This window comes from Aphis gossypii, chromosome 2 (genome assembly GCF_020184175.1).
Source record: "Aphis gossypii isolate Hap1 chromosome 2, ASM2018417v2, whole genome shotgun sequence".
Lineage (NCBI taxonomy): Eukaryota > Metazoa > Arthropoda > Insecta > Hemiptera > Aphididae > Aphis > Aphis gossypii.
The window spans coordinates 68,123,214-68,147,686 of NC_065531.1; the positions used below are offsets into that span (position 1 = coordinate 68,123,214).

General features: G+C 27.8%; 1 protein-coding gene across 2 annotated transcripts in view; it reads right to left on the reverse strand.

The window, feature by feature from the left end:
* LOC114122329 (zwei Ig domain protein zig-8-like) overlaps positions 1-24,473 on the reverse strand; it is a 356,252-nt gene that overhangs the window by 106,463 nt on the left and 225,316 nt on the right. Inside the window, exon 2 of one of the 2 annotated variants that reach the window (XM_050202096.1) lies at positions 14,921-15,014. The exons of the other annotated variant lie outside the window; for it this stretch is intronic. Coding sequence (XP_050058053.1) covers positions 14,921-14,930 — 10 coding nt within the window. The 5' untranslated portion in view covers positions 14,931-15,014. The remainder of the gene's footprint in view (positions 1-14,920; positions 15,015-24,473) is intronic. 2 annotated transcript variants of the gene reach the window in all.

The following is a 24,473-nucleotide window of genomic DNA, read 5'->3' on the forward strand; positions in this document are numbered from 1 at the left end:
TTTATATTATGTATTTACGAATTAAACGCATTTTTTATTTACAACAATTATTTAGTTTACCGTTGGTACATGTATTGACACAAACATGGTAAGTAAATTACCATTTTCAAAGTCCAGTCAAAAATGTCTACTTATTAGATAAAAAAAAAAAATATCTTGTAAAATGGCTAGTAACGATATACTATACCATACATATTACCGTACTTATTATAATAATAAGATAAAAATATCGTATATCCCTACGATTACAACGTGCATTGAATCATGGTCGTCTACAGACATTTTTCTAGGGGGGAAGCAAATTTTTTTTATCTGAATACATAGGTAGACCTATTTTTAGAAGCTTATTTCTTATTGGGATTTTTACCAATTGCTTTGGAAATAGCATTGTTAAAGGGGAGGCAAATGTCCCGTCTTCCCTCCCCCACACACACATTGGGGATGCCCATGCATTGAATAAGGGTATATAGGTATTTGGAAAAATTGTATCTGATAATGGGCATCTGAATCGGAAAGTAAAGAAATTTATTTTTACAGATAAATGACTGATACTGCTGTACTTCCTCCAATGGGAACAGTGCATCGTGCAGGTTGGGAATATGTAACCACGGTCTCCTTGAACCGCACGCTATTCATCCTTACTTTTTCGCACATGTAGGTATATACTGCATAAACGGTGGCTATACCACTTATATTATCGTACACCATTAGGTACCGCGCACACCATTATCAATTCGGTTGAGTAAACATGCGCGCGCAAATTCGTGGCGGACGGAGATGCCGATGAGCGAGAGAGTGCGCTCGGTGGCGACTACTATGCGGATCGAAGAAGCGTCTGTAATTGATTTAGGGACGACTGGGGCCCCCGAGGAGCCAAACAAGAGACTTCAGTCCACGGTTAAATTGTCGACGGACAACGGATAATGTGGACCGAACTGTGCAAACATCGCACCTCCCCCATATCGCGTAGGTATACCCATCATATATATATATATATTCTTGTTTAAACTACTACTTATACGATATACTTTCTGTGAAATTTTTACGTCACAAAATCAATAAGCTCGCTGCGCCCACGTCATGAGCACAAACACTGTTTGGCAAACGTTGTGAGTTTGTTGTACGTGTGTTAAAAATGCGATACGACAACGACTTAATGGGCTGATGAGCTGGGCAGGGGGGTGAGAAGAAACCCTTACATGCGCCTATTCTAAAAAACGTTTTAATACTGTGGCCATTCGGTATATTATCATTGATACTGCGATATATTACGTTATTATTCTCGTATTAAAAATAAAAATAGACATTCCGTATTATTTATAGTATTTTAAAGCTTTCGGTGCGCTTTTACGACGCTCTCGTTTATAGTATTGTCTACAATAAGCCATATAATATTATATATTTTAACGGCGGCGGTTCGTTTTCACCGTGACACGAGTTCTATTACAGTATTATAGTATACACTAATACATTGTTATAGAGTGGTTATCGGTCGTGATGATCAATTAAAGGTGGCTAATAAAAATTGCACACTTAATATCGCATATAGTATTATTGTAACACCACAGTTCGATATAAATAATTATAAGATAAATATTATATCATATGTGTACACTGTACATGTATTATGTAGTATAGAAAATATTCGTTTCTAAATGGCGTCATAAAAACACACTATATAATAAATATTTTATGACCCGTCGCTTATGTAGGTACTGTGACTTCGTCCATGCAGTGTTATTATAGGACGTTGACGTTATCACGACGTTTATTAAAACATTTCGTCTCGTTTTAATAATTTTACCGTATGCTTGAACGAGGTGAATAGACATTTTTCCACGGTACTTCGATTTAATAAAATATTGGATTGTTACGTTTTAATAAAATATAAATTCGCATACAACGTTTGGCAGTATAAAATGAGATTTTCGAACATAATTATGTCTGGGAGTTAATAATAACGAATTCGTACGCAGTTTTATAATATTAAGCAACGAAATTCATCATAATATTATCATGGAAAATTTGTGAATAATGACAAATAAATAAAAACGAGTATTTAATATTTATCTAAACATAAATCATATTATATTGTATTTTTATTTTATATATTTACTATTATTCTTATAAACATTTAGCTATTATTATTCTCAAATTATTTTCTACCAACTATTTTCTATATTCATACAACTATTTAAAATGTATTTGTTTTAAAATATAGTTATTTCTCGAACGCAATAATAAGTCACAATAATATCGCTGTGATAATGTTTAAAGTTTGTATGTCGTTTGCAAGTATAAAAATATAATAGGTATATGTTGTTACAACAAAATTACTCGGCTTTATCGTTATAACAATAGTCAAAATACGTATTCGTTGTAAGCAAACTGTAAGTGATTTTTAAATTAATATAATACCTACTACTGTAGAGGTAAAACCATTTTGGTTAATTTAAGCGCACACAATTACATTCTGTGAAAATAATTCTTAATTGGCCGTGGTTGTAATTCAAAAGTCTAACGCATTATTATCATTATTATTATTTCCATTGTACCGTATAATATACATTTATAAATGTATATACCAAATGGTATAATATTATCATCAAACTATGCGTTCCGCAAAATCATTATTCATAATAATTACTATAATATGATAAATACGAAACACATCATAATATATACCTGTGTTGTAGCAGTACGACTACAAATCACAAGAACGACGATGGTAATAATTTACGCACTTCATATGGTATTTCGGTACAGCGACTATTGCATGTCAGTGCGGTTAAATTGCAATATTTTACTGATTCGTTATCGGGAATTTTTCGCAATTGTGAATCTCACCGACACGGAGCGTGACGTGTAACTGTAATATCGGTCCATTAAATCGCGATCAATCTGGGAGGGTTGTGTGTCCGTATATTATTCGCGTGTGTAGCATGCATTGCGTATATAGTTGCGTGAACAGGTGTACGCCGGGGGTCCCCGCACTGCCCGCAGAGCGGTCTAGAAATCCAGAAATCGGCTTCGGGTCGGATAAATTTGACCAGAGCGGAGGATATATATATACACGCGAGTGTGTGGGTGTGTGTTTTTTTTTATCCCATCTGGACAAGGGTAACTTTGGGGTTGAAATATGACGGCCACCACTGAACAAGGGAGATATTATATAGAATATATATAAGAACGAATGAGGGTACCGCCGCCTGTAGGAAAACATACGGGCGCCAACCGAACAATGGCGGTATTTCCTAACAAAGACGAATGCTTTTGGCCCGAATACCGCCAAAAAGAAAGCCGCGACGATTCGCGACGATACAATATAATATATATATATAGAAAAGCCTCGGGGAATTCCAAACGCGCACGCGCGCGCACATAGGATACATCTTGTTAGTATTAAAGAGTACACAACTTATGCGGAACTACCTAAGGTAAACATGGGGTTGGCAGACTTGAGTAAGGTCCGATTTTAATTTACTCCACCATTTGTTTAGTCCAATTTTGACTTTGGTCCAAACAATACTGTCAACATATTCTAAAGTCTATTTGTTACACATAATTATTATGTCCATTACAATGTAGTGAACTTATTTGAAACGTTCAACACCATATGAGTTTAAGACACAGAAAAAAAAAAATTAAAATTTATAAATTTTTTAGTTTGTTTGATTTGTATAATTTTACTGGAACTTGTAAGTAATATGGTTCTATTGGAATGCATATAAATACAAATACATAACATTTATAGTCCATACACTTGTTCACACCGTCTTTATGTAGATTGCTGTGCATTTTTAATCAGCACATAAGATACAGCTCTCAGATAAACGAATTTCGTACTTCTTTTATTTATAAAGGTTATATTTTTTGATTATTTAAAATTCATAGCATATAAAATAGGACTGAATGTACTATAGACATAAACGATTATTGGATATAACAAATAGGTGTTTATGACTTTTTTAGGGAAAAAATGTGTTTGAACCTAATATTTTTAAATCATACAAGATCGCATCGTTTGTGTCCATCTCAATGAGTACAGACGACGTACAACACTACAATGGTATTTTAACTAATGAGTTATGGACTGAAAACGATGAGCATAACATTCTATTATCATACACATGTATAAGGCGTGTACTACAATTTCTCCTATTAAAATTGAAAAAAAAACAATGGACATATTATTTGAAGTTTTTTTACTATGGTAAATATGTATGGTGTATTAATATTTTTTTCGTTTACCGCTATTTATTCAGCACTACAACCTAAAAATCATCAATATTAAAAATAGGAAAATTATAACAACGTACAAAATCATATCCGATTACTGCATATTATCTATCAAAATAATAATGTATAAATATGATAACCATTTATCACTATTTACATATAATATGGATATCGGATATCATGCAATTTTTATTATTATTTATACATTAAAATATAATATAATATAAGTAATGAATATTTGTATCGAATTGTATTTGTTATATAAAATAAAATAGAAACATTATAATTCTGTATGTTTTTGGTGGTAAATATATTAATGGAATGTTAAAATTACATTTTTGTTATTGAAAATTGCTGAACATATTTTAGATAAAATGGCCATAACCGCTTAAATTGATGCCTTGGAATAATTATTTTTCCCACTTCAAATAATGATTTATTTTAACCAGATTTGTTATTAACTAAATGAAAGAGCTGAACAATAATTATTAAATTATCTAAAATACAAACAAATTATTTTATAAAATATGAATAAATTTATAAGAAACTAACAGAATTATAGGAAAAAAATATTTTATTATAATTAATTTATACTTAAAATCTCTTGATTAAGTTTATTACCTATTATTTATTCTTGACTAGGAGGGACTTAATATTTAATTAATTTAGTATGCTTTAATTATATACATCAGACATATTATATTAAACAAACAAAACCCCAACAATAATTAATTAATTTTCAATCTTATGAACTAGCTCTTAAAAATATATATATATATATTATATACATATATTTATATAAAATATATTTATTTTTAATGTATAATATTCATCTAATCTATTTAAAATACAATATATTAATTCTATAACTGAGTAACTGGATTATATTATTTTTTTTTTTTAAATTAACTTTGATAGAAAAATACAATAGTTATTATTTTGTATAATTTATGTCATATCCACAAGTGACGTAGTTTATTGATTTATTTACCTTAAAACAAAAAATAAAATAAATCATTTTTATTGTACTTACAACCGCCAGAATCGATTTTTTTAAAGAGAAATTTTCCAAATAATTAATTTATATAAAATAAATATACTTTAGGGGTTTACTTTGGGTTTCATGTTCACCGAAACAGTTATACGAACTAAAGTATATTAACAACAACTTGACGAGTATTATACTATACTGTGTACCTTGTTATAGTATTTCACCATAAATATTTTTGAACATAATACTTAAGTGTCCTCTTATAATTATTATTATTCCTAAAAATTTTAGGACTGATCGTACAATATAATCAGCGAGTTATATTGAAATTGAAAACATATATAATATAATGTAGCTAGCGAGTTATATTGAAATTGAAAACATATATAATATAATGTAGCTAGCGAGTTATATGCTTGATTTTCAAGTACAGCAAGATTAATATAGTAGTCAGACCGTTTTGTTTTGTTGTTTTAAAAGCGTATACACTATACAATGAATGAATTATTGTGAATCACACGTTGGTATTATTTATTCATTTTCAATACCAAGCTAAAACGAACTTGTTTTAACAATTTTAACAATTAATAGCAATCAATAGTTTAAGTATTATGTTTGTGATTAGAATTTTTTATCTTTATTAAAATATGAATTATTTTAATAATAATAATAATAATAATAATAATAATAATAATACTTATATCGTTATTATTATAATTAGACGGTCAATAAAAATTATATATGATTCTTTAAACCAATCAACTACGCATTTTACTTACTGTACCAACCTATTAATATAATATTATTTAATAAAATAAATTAACGAATATTTGCGCTTTTCCGAAACTGTGTTATTTTTAATGGAAATGATAAAATGAAAAAAAAAATCATTTTCTATGATTTATTTTAAAGTAAAACTCATTATTTTAATAACTATAATTATTAGAAGATAAACGATATATTATATCAGTACGAGTTCCGGTGATGATATTCTCTATGGTTATTACTAACTGTAAAATTATTAATATTATTCGTCTTTCATAATTTATTTAGTTACTGTTGTAAAACGTCGTTGTTATACTAAAATATTCGTAATATTATGTTTTGTTAAATAATATATTCTCATCACAGTTATACGTATAAATTGAATTTGTATTTCATTAAAATAATAAAACTCATGTAGCAACAGATTTTTACGGAAATTTGTACATAAACTACTATTACTATTATATTACAAAAATACAATAAACTAATATTGAACTATAATATACGTATACAGTGTACATACCTACTATGTAAAATATGTTATGCACACAATTACTATAACTGTCGCTATTTCATTCGATGTGTATTATATTTTGTACAATTTATATTTTGATTAAACTTCAGCCCATAGAATACAATTATGATCTAGAAATTTTGAGGTATATGACAATAATAAATCCTATGTACGCATATATAGAATGTATATGTATATAATATATAATATAATTTTACGTTTGTGGAGTCTATAAAAAAAATACCAAAAGTAACGTAATATACAATATAATATAATATACATATATAATATATATGTTTTCTGAAAAAAAGAAGAACAGTATTTCTGAATGTTTTTTTCTGCTTCGTAGTTTACGGTTTTTCTGACTTGATAAAGGGTAAAACTTTTGCAATATATTATATTCCGAACGTATTAACTATAAAAGTGATTTTATAGATTCTAATCCAGCAGAGATCAGTTTCTCTTCGGATTTATTAAATTTATAACTCATATACGTGCTATAGTTTTCTTTTACATTGGTATAATATTATTATTCGTCTTTCATTTTAATCTATGCACTCGAAAAATACAAATATAACTGTCATAACACATAATATGTTATAATAGTGTTAAATATATTATAATATTAAATTCTTTTTAATAAAAATGTATTACAAAAAATGACGATAACTTATCTGTATAGAAAACTATTTGAATTAAACATTTAAAATAAAAAATAAATCATGACTATTTGAATAAAAATTTACCGAGAATAAACCCCAAACTCACGGGTAGATTTAATTTATTTATCCTTTAAGTTTCCTTTTTTTTCAGTACATACTCGTATGATTTTTTCTATGCATACCTAAACATTGCTAATATCACTATATACTATATGGGATGAGCCAGTAAACTAAAGTTATTTTTTTTTTCAAATTTGAATTCATTGTGTATTAAAAATATTCGGTAGTAATATGTATAGTAAGTAAAATGAAGTAACGTATAATATGTTTTATACAAAAATTAGTCACAATTTGGTTATGTAGAATGCAAACCGAAAAAGACGTTCCATATTATCTGACCACAGTAGGGATTGTAAACAAAATTAACATAAAATAGTCGACCTGTATCGAGCCCAACCCCTGACGATCTGTCGAATGCGAGTACACATACATTATATATAAATTTGTGTGTGTATAATATATGTTTATAATACTATGATAATTATTAACTTCAAGTTGTCAATTTATTATTAGAGACCATCATCATTGATAAGATATAAAGTGCCCATCATTTATGGTAACTTGTATTGTACAATACGTTTCCACTTAAAGTTTAAAGGCACATAATATGATTGTTTATTTTAAATAATAGTTATTAAACTAAAGATAAATATATTTATAAAAATTCATTTAATCAATCAGCTGTAAATATAATATATTATGTAACACTAAAACGACGATTTTTTTCTCGTTTAAGTTTGAGTAAATATTTATGAATTAAAACGATAAACGATTCTCTAACCTAAAATTCTAGATAGAAAATAATATAATAATAAAATAATATGTTAACGATGAAAAGAACGGTAAATACCCTGTATTATTGTTACGTATAAGATCCGCTAACAGCTTATATTATATGCCTACTCTTGTTTGTTATGTACACATAATATTTATTGAAAATGTATAATAAATCTACTACAACATTACCAACTAATTAGAATTTAAAAATTACTTATCAATCGAAAATTCTTGATGGAAATACTATACAATGTTACACAATGATATTAATCATTACATTTAGAGCCATAAATAAAAAAATGTTTTTAGTACTAACATTGATTATAAATACTGTATACTATAATATTTATAATAAATGGTACTAATAATATTATAATATAGTATTCGCATTCCAATATACTTAATAATTATAATATAAATTAATAAATTAAAATAAAATATAATTTTATATTCAAAATTTTTTCTAAAACCGTATTTTAAATATAAATATTATATATTTATATAAAATCAAAAAGTTATTTCGGTGATAACTCAGCCACGGTTTATCTTATTTACTCATAATCATACTCGAGACGGTGTATAATCGTAATGTATATAAAGAAACATACTACTTATACACGTTATTATGAATTACTTTTGACGTGGTTGTGTTTGTATCTTTGTGATTGGATTTTTTGGCATGTTCACTACGCGCGCGAGTATAATTCTAAATTGAAAAACTAAATCGAAAACACAGCTGGTACCTGTCAACTCTGATATCTAAATTAAAAAAAAATCAACTCGATTGGGATACAAATTTTACGTTCTTAATTACAATTTTTAGAGATAAAAAGTGATGGTCCAAAATATTTTGATTTCGGGAGTGCTAGACCAGTCGAAAATACCTTTCAGACAGATGACGAAGCAGCGGCGGTTTCGGTCCTTATGTTTATACTGTTTATACATCATTATAGTATAATATTAATATTATTTCGGCCTTTGACGAGATTGAGACGTAGATACAGACCGTTTGGGAGACTTGCAATTTACGGAGTAGTCATTCCGTCAATTATTTCGCCGTGAAACAATATCTGGAAATTAGATTTTTGCCTCCTCTCTCCCCCTTACACAGACAAAGGTATATGTATATCGCCAAGGAGATGACAATAATCTATTTAAACTTTGCAGCCGATTTTGATAATGTATATGTTGTTTGGGAGGAGAAACGTGAGTCTCCGATTGTTTTGCGGGTAAGCACCGTAGACGGTATTATTTCCGTAGACGGGACAGACATATTGTGATTTGCGAATGATAATCTATTTAAATTTAGCATAATAATACGTCAATTATTTTTGACATTCCATGAGCGTAATCAAATTACAAGTGAGCATGTCTATTCGTGAAAATCACAATGATAATAATAATATAATATCTACTTCTTATAATATGTATATATTATTACGCGATGGCCGCGTCAACTCCCACTTTCTTCCACCCGAGAAAAGAACGTCATACTACATAGCGTACGCTACTTCGAAGAATTAATAACATCGTTTGTTATATTATACGCACACATAATAATATAATATATTGTATTATGTATGGATGAAAAAAGAACTGTTTCCGTCGCTCCTTCGATTTAATAACTTGTTCAACGTTGATGTAATATAACAAGGCAGACTATATACATAATACATTATTATAGATTTCCGTCTTTCCGACACGTCTGAGATTAAGAGTTATGATGGTGCTTTTGCGTGTTAAGTCTATAATATTATTGTAGTCAGATATGAACTGTGTCGGTAATATTTAAATTTTAAATATAAATCCGTAGATGATTTTGATGATCAAATAGAATGATACTAATTGCAGTAACGATGGATATGATACTTAGTTCCACAACCAAAATTTCACACTGTTTATTATTTATTTAATTATTACATTATACTAAAGTCTATGTGATAACGGAAAATTGGACTTGTACAAAAGTTTATGAATATTCAAATAATAATTTGTTTTTCAATTAATTATTCAGCAGTAACAGTTGTAATTCATAATAATTCCCACGATTACTTTATTTTATACTACCTTTATTTAGCACTCAAAAACATCAACTATAATAATTTTGGTAATATTTTATCACCCCTGCTTTAATTATTGAGTATCATCCAAACATTATTCGCCCCTTAGTAGACTTAAATCCAGGCTAACGCACATATAGTATAAACCATCTATACGAATTATTAATTTTATTATGACCGTTACCTATATTATAGTTACCTACAATTTTACTGGAGTATAATATGCACAATTATTACCAATGCAAATTCAAATAAATCGAATGGAGTGAAAACTGAGATACGGACGACTTGAATAAAAACTATGAAATTCACGCCATAAGTGCTCTCTGTATCATTGAACATACGACCACCTTAAATGCCCAAAATTTAAGTTAAATTCCAAAAAATACTACGCCAAAGGTCCCACCAGTTAAGGTTTTTGATTCTCATACTCAATTCAAAACGATCCATACGCAGAAACTGCCAATAACCAATATTTATACATATATTATAATAATAATATATCTCAAAGGTCCTTCACATTTCATTTAAAATCTAAATTAATTAATCTGTCTTCTAATTTTCCTTTTTTCCCGAGTTAGGTTATTGATAGTATGCACTTAACGCTAAAGACATTATGTATCCTTAATTACTTTTATTCAATACTTCCTCATCATGATAAATTTCACTATTAGTATTAAATTATAGACTTATTTTAATTATTTATATTCATATAAAACCACGTTTGTATTGTTTTTTGTTATTGTTTATGGTTTTCTCTTTTATATCTTACGATTATCATCATATTATTATGTTATGTTTCAACATGTTAGTGTTGTTGTTACAAATCCTCATATTTTTACTATAATTTATAATCAATACACTATACTTATAAGTCTACAAACGATTTCAAAAAAGTCATTATCAATTTTTTCGATCACCCAATAGTAACCATTGCTGTCCTTGATGGATATTTTTAGTAACAATAACGACTACCATAATAATATATTATAATATTTCTATTATAAGCAACAATATAGTATGTGTGCAACGCCCTCGTCGGGAGATAATGCGTGATATTACGCAGCACGGGGCCGGACGATTTTAGGTGTTAAACAGGTATATGGTATATTGGCAACACATAATAATTGTATATGTACATATTATATTATATGCATTCACGTTCGTGTGTGTGTCTACGATATAAATATTGATGGATTGATAACGCTGCACTGTCTCGACGGTCATACGGGAGAGGGTGATATTAATTACACGAGTGCCGCTGATATATAATTATGTATTATTATATTGTTAACGAGGTGTGGTAGAGCGATAATTTCCCATCGATTACGCGTCGAACATCCGGAAACAGTATAATATGGTAATATCGATAATATTATTATCCCGCCGTCACGTTGTAGTGCTGACCGATAGTGATTTTGATTGCATAATATTTAGTGTTACCGTATTGAAAGTCTATCAAATATCTCATATCTATTATAAATTTTTTCCATGAAAAAATTATTATTATTTTGTTATATTTATCGTAATGGCGCAATGCATATTTTGTTAGTAAGATAATACTTGAATTCCGTTGGCCGGCGGGTTGTATAGGCAATTTCGGTACATACATACATTTCGGTAGACAGCTTTGATACCGGAATTATTATAACATCATATACCTCGTTACAACAAGTGACAGCACTTATGTCAATAATAATAATTATTATTACCGTTTGGACTACCATTGTTTAGTAATAGTAATAACGACAGGATATTTTCGGAGGACATCAGAGATTTCTCGTAAAACAAATCAGTATGAATAATCTATAACGATAACGGTAATATCATTGAACTCGCGAAAATGTTTTATTATAACAACACATTGCATATTGTTATTACGGCCATTTTTGTAACACATAGAGATAACTGCATTGTAAATGAATATCTTAAAATATCAGGATGTTATATGTATAATTAAAATAAGCAGTTAAAAAAAAATAACGAGAATATTGTCACTTGCCGTTTTCGCCTTAATCGTTAACCGACGAATCCCATCTGCTTATGCATAGGTATGTATATATATATATATCACGTACAGAATGATGATTTTTCCACAGAACACTTGGTATTTCTTATGCCTACATAACCCAATAGTTACGAGTTTGGCGATAAAAAAAAATCGTTTTGTATAATATTGTATATACAGTAGGAATCGTCTATGAAATACGTGTTGTAGTGACATAACGGGTTTAATGTTCCGGAATCAAAGGTCTTGGCAAAACTCTCATTGTGTATATTGTGCTTATTTGTATCGATTAGGTTAATGCTATATTATTAATATCCATATGAATGAAATTACGATTATTTTTGTTTAATTTAATCAAATATTTAATCTACGACTATCACACAGTTTACGGTTCTTGTCTCAACGTCAGTGTATAATAAAAAAATTGCAAGTAAAGCAAACATTTAAAAAATTAAATAATAATAAAACAAACTTTGAAAAAGTAAAATAAAAAATTTAACATGATTTATACATATGCAAAAAAAAAACAAGTTTTTTCAGTCCTGTTTAGTTTATTGATCGTATTCCGAACCAATGTCACACGAACCAGACAGCCTGTGTTCGCGTTCTATAAGAGCCGAGTTTTTTTTGGCAGGGCTCAAAATATAATATTGTTTTGTTATAACTTATTTTTTTATTATTATTTAGGTTGCCATTGGTTATTATTAACCATTTCTCTTTGTCACATGGACATCAATAAAAACAATTTATACTACATGTTATATAATAAGAATAGTGTGTGTAAGTGTATACAATACAAATCCGTAGTAAACGTGATAAATATAAGAATAATAAAAATATAGATTCAAAACATATAAGTCGTAACAATGAGAAGAATCATACATCGTTGTAGTATACAGCAGTATAGAACTCTATATAACATATCATAGGTGAAATAATTGCTGCGGAAAATATTCCATTGGTGTGTGCTTTGAACGAAAGCCGATGAAAGGGAGATTGATAGAGAGACAGATTGATAGAGAGATAAAAAAAGAGGGGAAACACTCGGGTGGATGAGAGGAAATTACACGACTTATCTCGTCTGGAAAATATGACCAGAATAAAGTGTGCGCTGGTAAACTATAGAAATTCCTGTCGCGTAATTCCGAACGGAAAATCCTTACGTCAAGACTAGGAAAGCGTGCGAATAAGAAACGATACGATATTATATTTTTTTCCAATATACGTATATAATATATATATATATATATATCACTACTGGACATTCTCCGCCGCTAGTGAATTCGTTTCCGATCCAAATTACATTTATATAAAATATATAAATAATACCATACACACACACACACACACACACACACACACACACACACACACATACACATGTATATATATTATATTGTAGTCGGATATTGCACCTAATTCCAAGTTGATATTGTACACACTTAACCAACGAACACAAAATTAAGTAAAATTGCTAAAAATAAAAATGAGGTACACAATGCAAGAATGGTTTAGTTATTTACGGAAAAAGTTGTCTAAGATATTTAATTAGCTAATACAATTTAAGTTTCAAAATGAATTTTGTGATATAATCTACTATAGCACTTCTTAACTTTTTTATACTCTAGTACCGCTTGCAGATTTTGATAATTATCACATGACACTAATTGAAGATAATTTTGATACGATTAAACACGAGTTTATCGACGTTGTTATTTATGTAATCAGACAAGTGACTACCGTATGTATATTTATTAAAGTTGTTTACACATAATGTTTAATATTAAAAATATTTTTTTTCTCAGTGACATGGCACAAGCTGAAGATCATACTGATCTAATAAATAACCATATTATTATATACTTAAATTATAAATAAATACAGAATTAACATGTATGTTATAAAAAGTATACCCATATTTCCTTACATTTACGTTTAAAATTATTGATTGCATATTATAATATTATAAACTTGACGTTAATTATATTTTTATCTAAGTAATTTTATTACTTACCTATATGTAATAGTATAAATTGCATATGTTATTAATGATACTTTCTTTATCAAATAATATTTTGAAAATTTAAAAAAAAAAAGTTCCTTATAAAGAGTTCATATTATAACCATTAACACAATTTTTTATATATATACGCAGTTCAAATTAAAATAGAATCGCATATTTAAATTAAGAATAACAATGTAAGTAATTTTATTTTATATTATCAAATAACGTTATTTGAGAGATTTACGAATATTACTCATTTTACTATACTAAATGAAATTTTTAAAATATATACGAAGATTAATTTTAATTTTCCTATAAAATATTTTTACCATAGCATATTTACACTGTTTTATAACAAGATGTTATTGACTCAATATTTAATAATATTAATATAATATTATGGTATAATGTTATAATATTATTATTATATTAATTAAATACTATTAGGTAATATTATAATATTAAGATAAATTACTTTAATAGTAACATAATATTATAAAATATACTTAGTGACATAGGTCGGCAGATTGGCTTTGTTAAGAATCGTTTTTTGAATAAAATAATATAATTTAATCACTGAATTCAAAATTAATATAACCATTATAATGACTAACTGTAAAGGAGAGCAGTACTCATTGACCTAATATTATAAAACTGTGTTTATTTAATCTCTAAAACATTATAGTGTTTCATAATTTTTATAAATTAAAACGTCACGTAATTTAATCGTCGATTGAACGGGCATCCAATATTATTGTAATAGTTTAAAATTATTAAACATAACGTTTCTTTAATAATTTTTTATTTATGGCAATCAATCATTAATATAATATACTTACTTTCGCTCATCGTTTTAGAGTTATATTTATTATGACAGTATTAAACTTGATTTATTTCTTCAAAATACTCGTACGTTAAACGTTTATTATTTACCTAGAACAAACAAAAAATTAAACATGAAAATCGAGTTCGTAAAAGACGTAATATTTTTATTTTTTTTTTTGACAGGTATAAGAGTAGTTATTGAAATCTTTTACAGTCAATTTATTCAAATATTTTAAAATTTCAAATAATATGGTCAATGAATAAATTATAGAATTGAAATGTAATTTATGATTTCAATATTTCAACCTAATACTATATTTTATTATCTAACCACGAATTAATTTAATAATAATAATTAACAAAAATTTAAAAATAACTATTCATGTTAATAATTAATAATACATGTAATTTTTATATTATTCAGTTGAGAGTACTTAATGACATGAATATTAGAATCAAAATAATAATTTAAAGAATATTTAATGCTTATTAAATTATAATGACATAATATTGTAGGTGGTTAGAAAATACTGCTGGCTCGTAACAACTTTATACGGTAGTATTAAATGAAATAAAATATGGTACATGTATGTGTTGTTGAATCCATACGAGAATTTAACCGTTTTCGTTATTTGGGAATGAAAAAGAATGAACAAAAAAGAAAATATATCAGATGACCCTTTAAATTATATATATATAAAAAAACATTTGTTTTGTCGCGGAGCGAAAATAACACGAAACGTAAATTCTAGTCCATGGCTTCTCTATTTAACCAAGCCGATTGTCAACAATAGAAAACAACTATTATTTTCGGCGACTTACTGAAAATCTGTCCACGTAGCTATTTCGAGTTATTTATTTGTGTTTTATTTTTGTTTTTAATTCAGTCGTGAAACTCTACACTAGTGAATACTGATAAACTGAAATCAACTGTGTGTATTAAAATGAACAACTATTTTTCAGTATATCGTTATCGATGAACAGATAGGTTAACTTAAAATATATTGTGTCATATTTAATTTAATTTTTTTTTTTTTTTTTGCTGTTGTATGCTAAGTATATAATATTATAATATAAGTATATTCAAAATCAATTCTAATAAGAATTTATTCCACATTCATAGTATATTATTATATACCTATCTATTATTGTTACTATTGATTCAAGGTAATTTCTAATCATAAATTTGTTTATTTTTATTATTTTTTTTTTTTCAAAAATACAAATAATTCAGTATTAGTATTTGATCATTTACTGTATCATCTCTAAATTAAAATATTTTAAGATTCAAAACTATTTTATTAGAATTTGATTGTTTTTTTTTAAATGTTTTTTTTTTCGATAAAAGTGTATGATAATGGACAACCAAATGTAAATGTTCTATTTTATGTATATTGTATAGTGCATCAACGTTTCGAAAAAAAAAAATGAGTAGATATACTTGGATTTCGAAAAAAATGATGCATAATATTTATTTATGATATAATTAAACACATTTCATATATGTATACTTAATACTTGAAACTAAAATTAAAAATAATTTAACAGTTATTGCAGTACCTATTGTATAATTTACTAACTAAATAATGAAAACAAAATATACATATATAATATATATATATATATTTATAGATTTAGTATACCTTATCATCTCAATAAATTATAAGTTTATAAAAAAATGTCTAGAATATAAATTGTTGAAATTGTTTCCTTAAAAATCAAGGTATATCAATCTTTGACTCTCTTGTGGCACAGGTTAATTATTTTTAATAATTCAAAATCGTATCAAAACTCATTTTAATCACTATTTAAACAACTTTATAAGGGCTGTAATCTTAATAAATCAGAGATCGAATATAAGGACCACACTAGTGTATAGTAAAATATACGGTAAGAACAATGTGTTACATAAAATGAATATAGTGCTATATAAATAAAATGCATAGTCATAAAAAAGATGACGAAAAATATAAGCGTAGCAAGTGAGAAATAGAAGCAAATATCTACAAATCACATTTACTCGTAAAAATACAAATTTTTCTCGTTTCTCTTATCGTTTTAATAATAAAAAATCTCAAGAACCGAACTCTCAAGTTATTTCCTGTATCTACATACTGCGTGCTGTGAATTTTCGATTAAGGCAAAATATTAAAAAGATTTTTTAACCCTTTTATATTTTTTTATTTAAACAAATTTGTAAATAAATCTATATAAATAATTAAATTAGATTTTAATATATTATATTTTCAAATTGCTATAACAAATATTTTTTTTTAAACCATTTTCGTTTAATATTTTACTACAAATGACAATTTATTTATTGAACAATATAAGATTCACAATTATGTAACAGTTAAAGTACATATATATATATAGGTATATATATATATATATAGATTTTACGAACTACGTATGTAATAAATAATAATATTAAGTTTGAAGGTTTATTTTGGAGCCTGGGGAAGCCTATTTTTCGAGTATATTTATTTTGTGCCCTTTTATCTGAAATAATGGTAGAACTTCCAGTTACACACACGTGTTTATTAAACAAAATTAAATTAAAAGTAATTCACTAGAATCCAGAAGTGCATTTCTAGTCCAACGACCGAGTTACAACCACTAACAGCAAGGATATGATATATTAGTAAATATGGCGGCGTTATATGATAATGATATTATCTGTAAGTACGGTACTTAAGGATAAAACGGGCAGTTCATGATATTATACGGTGTAAATATGCTACCGTCAATAATGATATTTAAAGTAATAATAACAACGAATAAACATAATTTTGAAAAACCTAAAAATATATTAGTCAATTTAAAAAAAGAAAAATAATTATAAAAAACATACGATTTATTAAATATTTAAAATTTAAATATTAATTATTGTCAATGCTGTAATTTCAAATAATATCTAAAGATTTTATTTTCATTAGCAACATAAATATATAGTAAATTGCGCCATTTAATTTGCGCCAAAACCAACTATTTACTATTCGTTTATTAAACATTTCTCAGAATTTCTAGTCTCTTGATGCCAACTGTAGATAAAATATGATTGGGCCACGAAGATTTATTATAATAGTAAAAATTTAAATAAAAAAAAAATAAAAATAATTTGTTACCAACAATATTTTACTAAAAAATGCTGTTATATCAACATGCGTAATGTTTAACCTGACAATATTATTGTAATTAATTGTTTATCAATTAGTAAATTATTACAAGCAAACATTATCTATGAGACAAAGAACCGTATTAAGTAGATCTCAATATAATATTCCATATATACTTTCGATACCGCTGACTGCTACATAGATATAGTTATCATTATACTAGTAATATAATGATTAGTCACTTATATAACTGTTTTAGCCTAAACGAAATTTGTTATTATTATTGTATACCCAAAACGCAAATATCATAAACATGATGATTCAGAAACCATATTTACCCACATTTGTTTAATTTAATAATGAAGTTATTCAATGTTTTTTTTTTTTTTTTAGTTATTAAATACACTTTAATACGATATAAGACGATTTTTCTAATTTTTGTTATTTTTGTACAAAGTAGTAAAATAATATAATTAACTTTTTTTTTTTCTTTTGTATCGAGTAACTGTAAATTATTTATTATATTTTAAAATTCGAACAAGTTTCCCCGAAAAAAAAGTTTATATCTTCACAGAACTCTTTTTAAGTTGTACAAAAAACATCAAGAATTAGAAAAAAAAATATACTCTTGAAGTAAAAACAAATTCTAAAAATCAGATTTCAAACAACTATTTTAATTAAGAAAATATATGATGCATATGATTGGTGAATCACGCTGTATATAATATTGAACTTACGTATTATTGGTTCTATTTGTTTGTTGTGATTCCAGTGGCGGTCCATTTATTTATTTTTAAAAAACCGAGAGACGTTGTTATATGGTCGCTGCTAGATATAGCCCATGGGCGTGTGAGGGGGGAGGTTGTTTTTGTGAGCTGTAAGGTTTGTTCAAAACCCGATCCCCTTTCCTCTCTGGCGTACCTTGCGAATCCAATTTAGGAATTGCGCCGACCTTTGAACCACCGCCGCAGTGCTTTGCCAACGACCGTTGGAGACGGTCCAGAGAACGATAAAAGTGATTGGAAGCGAGTGGGGGGAGGAGGCGCGTTTGAAAATCGTTTTCCGATCGCACACGTCAGCTTCCACACACCGGATGCCTATCCCCGGCAACGACATTCTTTGTCACACAAATTGGCCCTGCGGGTGTGCGTACCGCCGCCACTGACTTCGACGAAGTTCTTTCGACGGCCCATCGTGGGAAAGGTGTATGAACATAATAGTGATACATTACGGTCGCCAGTGGAAATTTCGTTTCTCGTATAGGTACAATGTGAGTGCATAAAATACATACAATATGTGCGCGAATAGCGCCGACAGTTTTCAAGACTTTGGCCTCTATCCCACGTACATAATACAATACATGTCAGTACGTGCCGTGTGGCGAAAGTACGCTAATAATAATATACAAATGCGATAGTAGATATTATTACATAGATATATCTAACATTAATAGTGCATAGGTTGTAAGTTGATCGGTTAAACTGTGTTGAAACACCGGGTTATGTTATAATATATAAAAGGGAAGGAGTTTTTAGATATTTTTATTTCTTTAATGTAAAACTTGTATGTTTTATACTTTGATAATTAAATGTGCAATAATAATAAAGTACAGTAAAATAAATTGATTATAACAGAATAATTCATTGTTAAAAATGAGTATCAGTGGATACTGGATTGTGTATACTATGCTTTTGTGGTTGAAATATTTTGCTCGTTAGTATACAAATATTTACTTATTATTCGATATACGCTTTTTATTACAGTCAAATGTATTTCTAGATAAGTAGTTGTACTTTACTTATCTACTTTTATATTTATAAAATACAATTACAGTATTTAAATAATAAATACATCAAACAATGTAGGTATGAGTAATACGATTTTTGTTTTATTCTAAAACACAAACATATCGTTGTGGAAATATTATCAGTGTACCTACCTAATTAAATATGGTTTACATGATATGTGGCATGTATGGTGCGGTTTAATGCGTAAATTTTATGTAATTTATATTGACAATTTAATTATACAGTGCGTTTTATCGTCGATAATTTTATTTCAATTCTCATCTATAATATATATATACATATACATATATATAATTTTAAAAATGATTAAATTCACGAACACTCCGGGTAATATATTATATAATAGATATATTTATGTGTATCGTTTACACAAACACTGCAATATTAAACCATAAAACGACTTCAACATCACCAATAAACTCACTCTGTTTTGAATAGCACATGCATTGACAGTAGTATAATAACATGATGATATACGAAAACCACGAAAATTGATATTTTACTACGATTTATATTTTGAATTCAAAAAATACATTTAATTTTGATATTGACGCATAAATTCGTAGAATTACGGCAAAATCGTTGTTCTAAAATTAAAACAGATTTTCATCAGCACAATGAGTTTTTCGATGAAGTAAAAAATATCACTTGATTTAATATGATATATTATACTAATTATGGTATGTAAATATTTTAAATATTTCATTAAATATTACTATTGCATATTCGAGCCTATTTAAACATTAAATATATAACTTTAATTGATTGAGTATAATATAAATGTTTGGATAATACATTTTATATCGTAAAACTCAATTATACTATTGTATTGTTTAAACTGCGCTGCGATCAATATGCATACCTACAGTACAATCATTATTATTAACAAATGCACAATTCTGTTGAAAATTCATGATTTATTTGTATAATGTGTATTGGGTGGGGAGTTCCGTAAAAAAACAAACTATACATAATGTTTATTTTCAATATGGAAATAGTTTTTTATTGCATTATTTTGTTAATAAAATAAATTACAAGCCTGAAATCAAATATTGCGTGCATCTATACATCTAGTAACAATAATATTAAAATGTGCGTTCGTATTTTTCCATATACTTATATATATATATTTATCTGGGTGATATTTATTAATAATAAAACAATAGTGAAAAAAAACAATACATATAATATGGTGTATACTATTATGAAACAAGACGTGGAAACAATATTAATAATTCGTATTAACCGTATAACTCGAGACATTTATTCGCTTTAAATGATTTATCTATGCGTAATGGATGTTTAAGAACGCGACGTGATTACTGCAGTATCCACTGTTAGAGATGAGATATAACTACAGACGATTTTAAAAAGGAAATTTATATTTCATCTTTCGACAGCGCGACCACTGATGATAGCACAACACGAATTGCAGTTTTATTTTTACAGCGACGATGAGAAAATATTAATGTCATTTCCGGTCCATGTTAGAATACACAATAATAATAATAATAGTATAAACATTATGAGACTTTTTTTGCGTTGGTTTTCCACAAGAGAAAAACAATAATATAAACGCAATAAAAAGTTACGATGACAATCCACGGTGGGCGCATAAAAATTGCTACGGCGAACCTATATAATGATATGTGCACATTTTTCGACTTACGAATAACATCCGGTTGGACCCCAGATCACGCGTGACACAGATAAAATTTCAATTTTCTTGTTTTTTTTTTCACACTCAGTAAAGTTTATCACTTTAGGAATTTTTTTAACATTACGTTAAGTCGTCCCTCCGTATACTCTAATATTTATAGTTTGTTATATTAAAATAATGTTTTTTTTTATTATTTTTAATCCACTAGAATTTAAAACATTTAAATTTTGTACTAAATTTTGTTTTTTATTCTTTTGTAAACCCAACGTGCGTTAAATGCATACGCACACGCACACACGCAATTTTCGTATTGTTCCTCATTAGTGACGGCACAGTAATTTGAGACGAATATTTTAAATTAAGAATATTTCGTTACATTCTCGAAATAATTAACATCATTCTTTATATATAATATATTATAATCACATGCCACTTACATTTGCTACGTGCAAAACGGAAAACTCCACATGGTATATTATAATTAACCGTGCGAGTCGTGTGTCATGAACAGTTTACGCGACGAGTGAAAAAACAATTAAAAGTAGTAAATTATTCTCATTTATAATATTATGTAGAAAAGCTCGCTTATACGTTCTCACCGCACACATGAAAAGTAATCAAAATAACCACAAATCAGAGATCGATACAAATTTTCAACGCACCTACTAGATATTTTATTATAATATAATAATATATACGAGAAAAATAAAAACACGCATTCTCTAAAGATTTTTTTTTTTTTATATTCTGAGTTATAAAGACACCGGAACGGCGTTCGGTCTTAAGCCGATAAAATATTAATAAAATTATCTTTTTGAAAAGCGTCAGAACCCGATCGTTATCATCATCACTGCCAGCCTTCGCCATCACCACGTCGTCGACGTCATGTCGTGATTCGTGAAAGACTGAGTTAAGCGTAAGCCGAGAAACGGTGTTATACACACACACACACACACTTGAATTTATATGACAGCCGTTATACAGTGTCTGCTTCAGTTGAAGCGATCTTCGCTAGACACCGTCCGGAAATGATTTATATCTTTCGAATATTATATTCTTGTTCATTAAATATAACTTTATTCTCGATCGATATTCAAAACGTATTTTACCCATTAATTTTCAATCAGCAATTATTTTTAATATTAAAAAAATATGAACATCGTCATTTTATTATAATATAAATTATTCAAAATGTCAGTGTATATAATTGATAATTAATAAATTACTATAAAATAATTCAGTGAGTTGTCTACAGGGATTAATTATTTAAACCGGTAATGCAGATTCAATCAACTATTTTACAATCTAAAATATTATTTTACATTCGTGTATAATTATTAAAAATTTAGTTCAGTCACAGATAATGGATAAATAATTTTTTTCTCATGAATGTTCCTCAGTATAATTATCTATACAAAAATAATTACATTATAGACATATAAATACTTAGTTTTGTTAAATATTGTAAAACGAATTAGAAAAAAAAATAATAATATTCATTGTTCATATATATAAATCATGGTATACAAATAAAGATTTGAAATCAGTTATTTTTCCGTTTACTTTTATAATTTATGAATATTTAAAAAGAGACTAAGTTGAATTTCTACAGAAAAAAATAAAACTTAATAATTTCAGACAATAATAAAATATGCCAAATGATAATCACTTTGTTTTTAAATGCATTAAAATAATATATTGAATGTAGCTCAGTATTTTAAATTTTGAAAGTTAGATTCCACCCGTTGCTAACTATGACATAAACTTATGAATTTCGTCATGTCGTTATTAAATTCATATTTACTAATCTGTTTTGAATTCATCTTACAGCCTCAACCGATCTGTCGTTTTTTGATAGATTTTGTTATAAAACAGTTTCAACAAATATAACTAATAACAGAATATACATAAAAATATTGGAAACCGTTTTAAATGTCTTATAAAAAAAAAAATACCTATCGAATACGCCATCTAAGCAATAAGTAATTCAAATTTTAAGCTACCATTCAAGTGTTACGCACCACCAAATCTTATTAAGTTTGACGCACATTTAAAGTTTGCATAATTTCTTTATCGAAATAACTTTTCACTGTATAATAATATTATATTTCGTATGCGTACAGTGTAATTCTGTATTTTACATTTTTACACATTATACATCGCCATGGAAACGAGTGGCGTTATTATTGTTATTTTCGTATCATGCATGTCGTCGACGTTACCACCATCACTCCTAAGTCGTGTTGGTTTCGAAACAAACAATATACAGTTCACACGTCGTGTATAGTTCGGCGTGTAGGTATGCGGAGCAGACGATCGGAATTCGATTTTAAGAGAATGAGAAGGGTGGACGAGTGTATGAAAAAAATACTACCGAAACGATGACAACTCGGAGAAAAAACGCATTCGGTGTAAGGGCAGGAAGAGAGAAGAAAAAATAATAATGGCAACTGCAGCATCGTATCGGTTTAGTATTTTTGTATTTACGCATTCCATGTACGTGTCCCGTCGATATACCGTGTGTGACAAATCCGATTGTTGAAACAAGTGTCGACGACGACGGCGTGGTGATGGTTTGTAGGATAGAGAGGATAGAAATAACAGGGAACATGGGACACGAAGTGTGGGCAAAAAAAAAAAAAAAAAATAAAACAAAACGATCTAAAGATGTCTGACAAATATTCAGAGATTACAGCTGCGGCTGCAACGACGACGACGAAGCAAAGGTATATTATTACTACTACGTGGTGACGGTACCGGTAGTATCCCTGTCAGAAGCTAAATTATATACGCGAGTATGTGACAGCGGCGACTCGGTCACGTATGGCGTTGTAGTTTGTTATATATATATATAGAGGAAAAAAGCATCGCTGTACCTTTGTAATAATATATTATATTATAATATATAGAAGACGAAACAACTCGAAGCTGACCTTTTACTACGCCCCAAACCTTCCTCCTCGGGAAAATGTGAGCATCT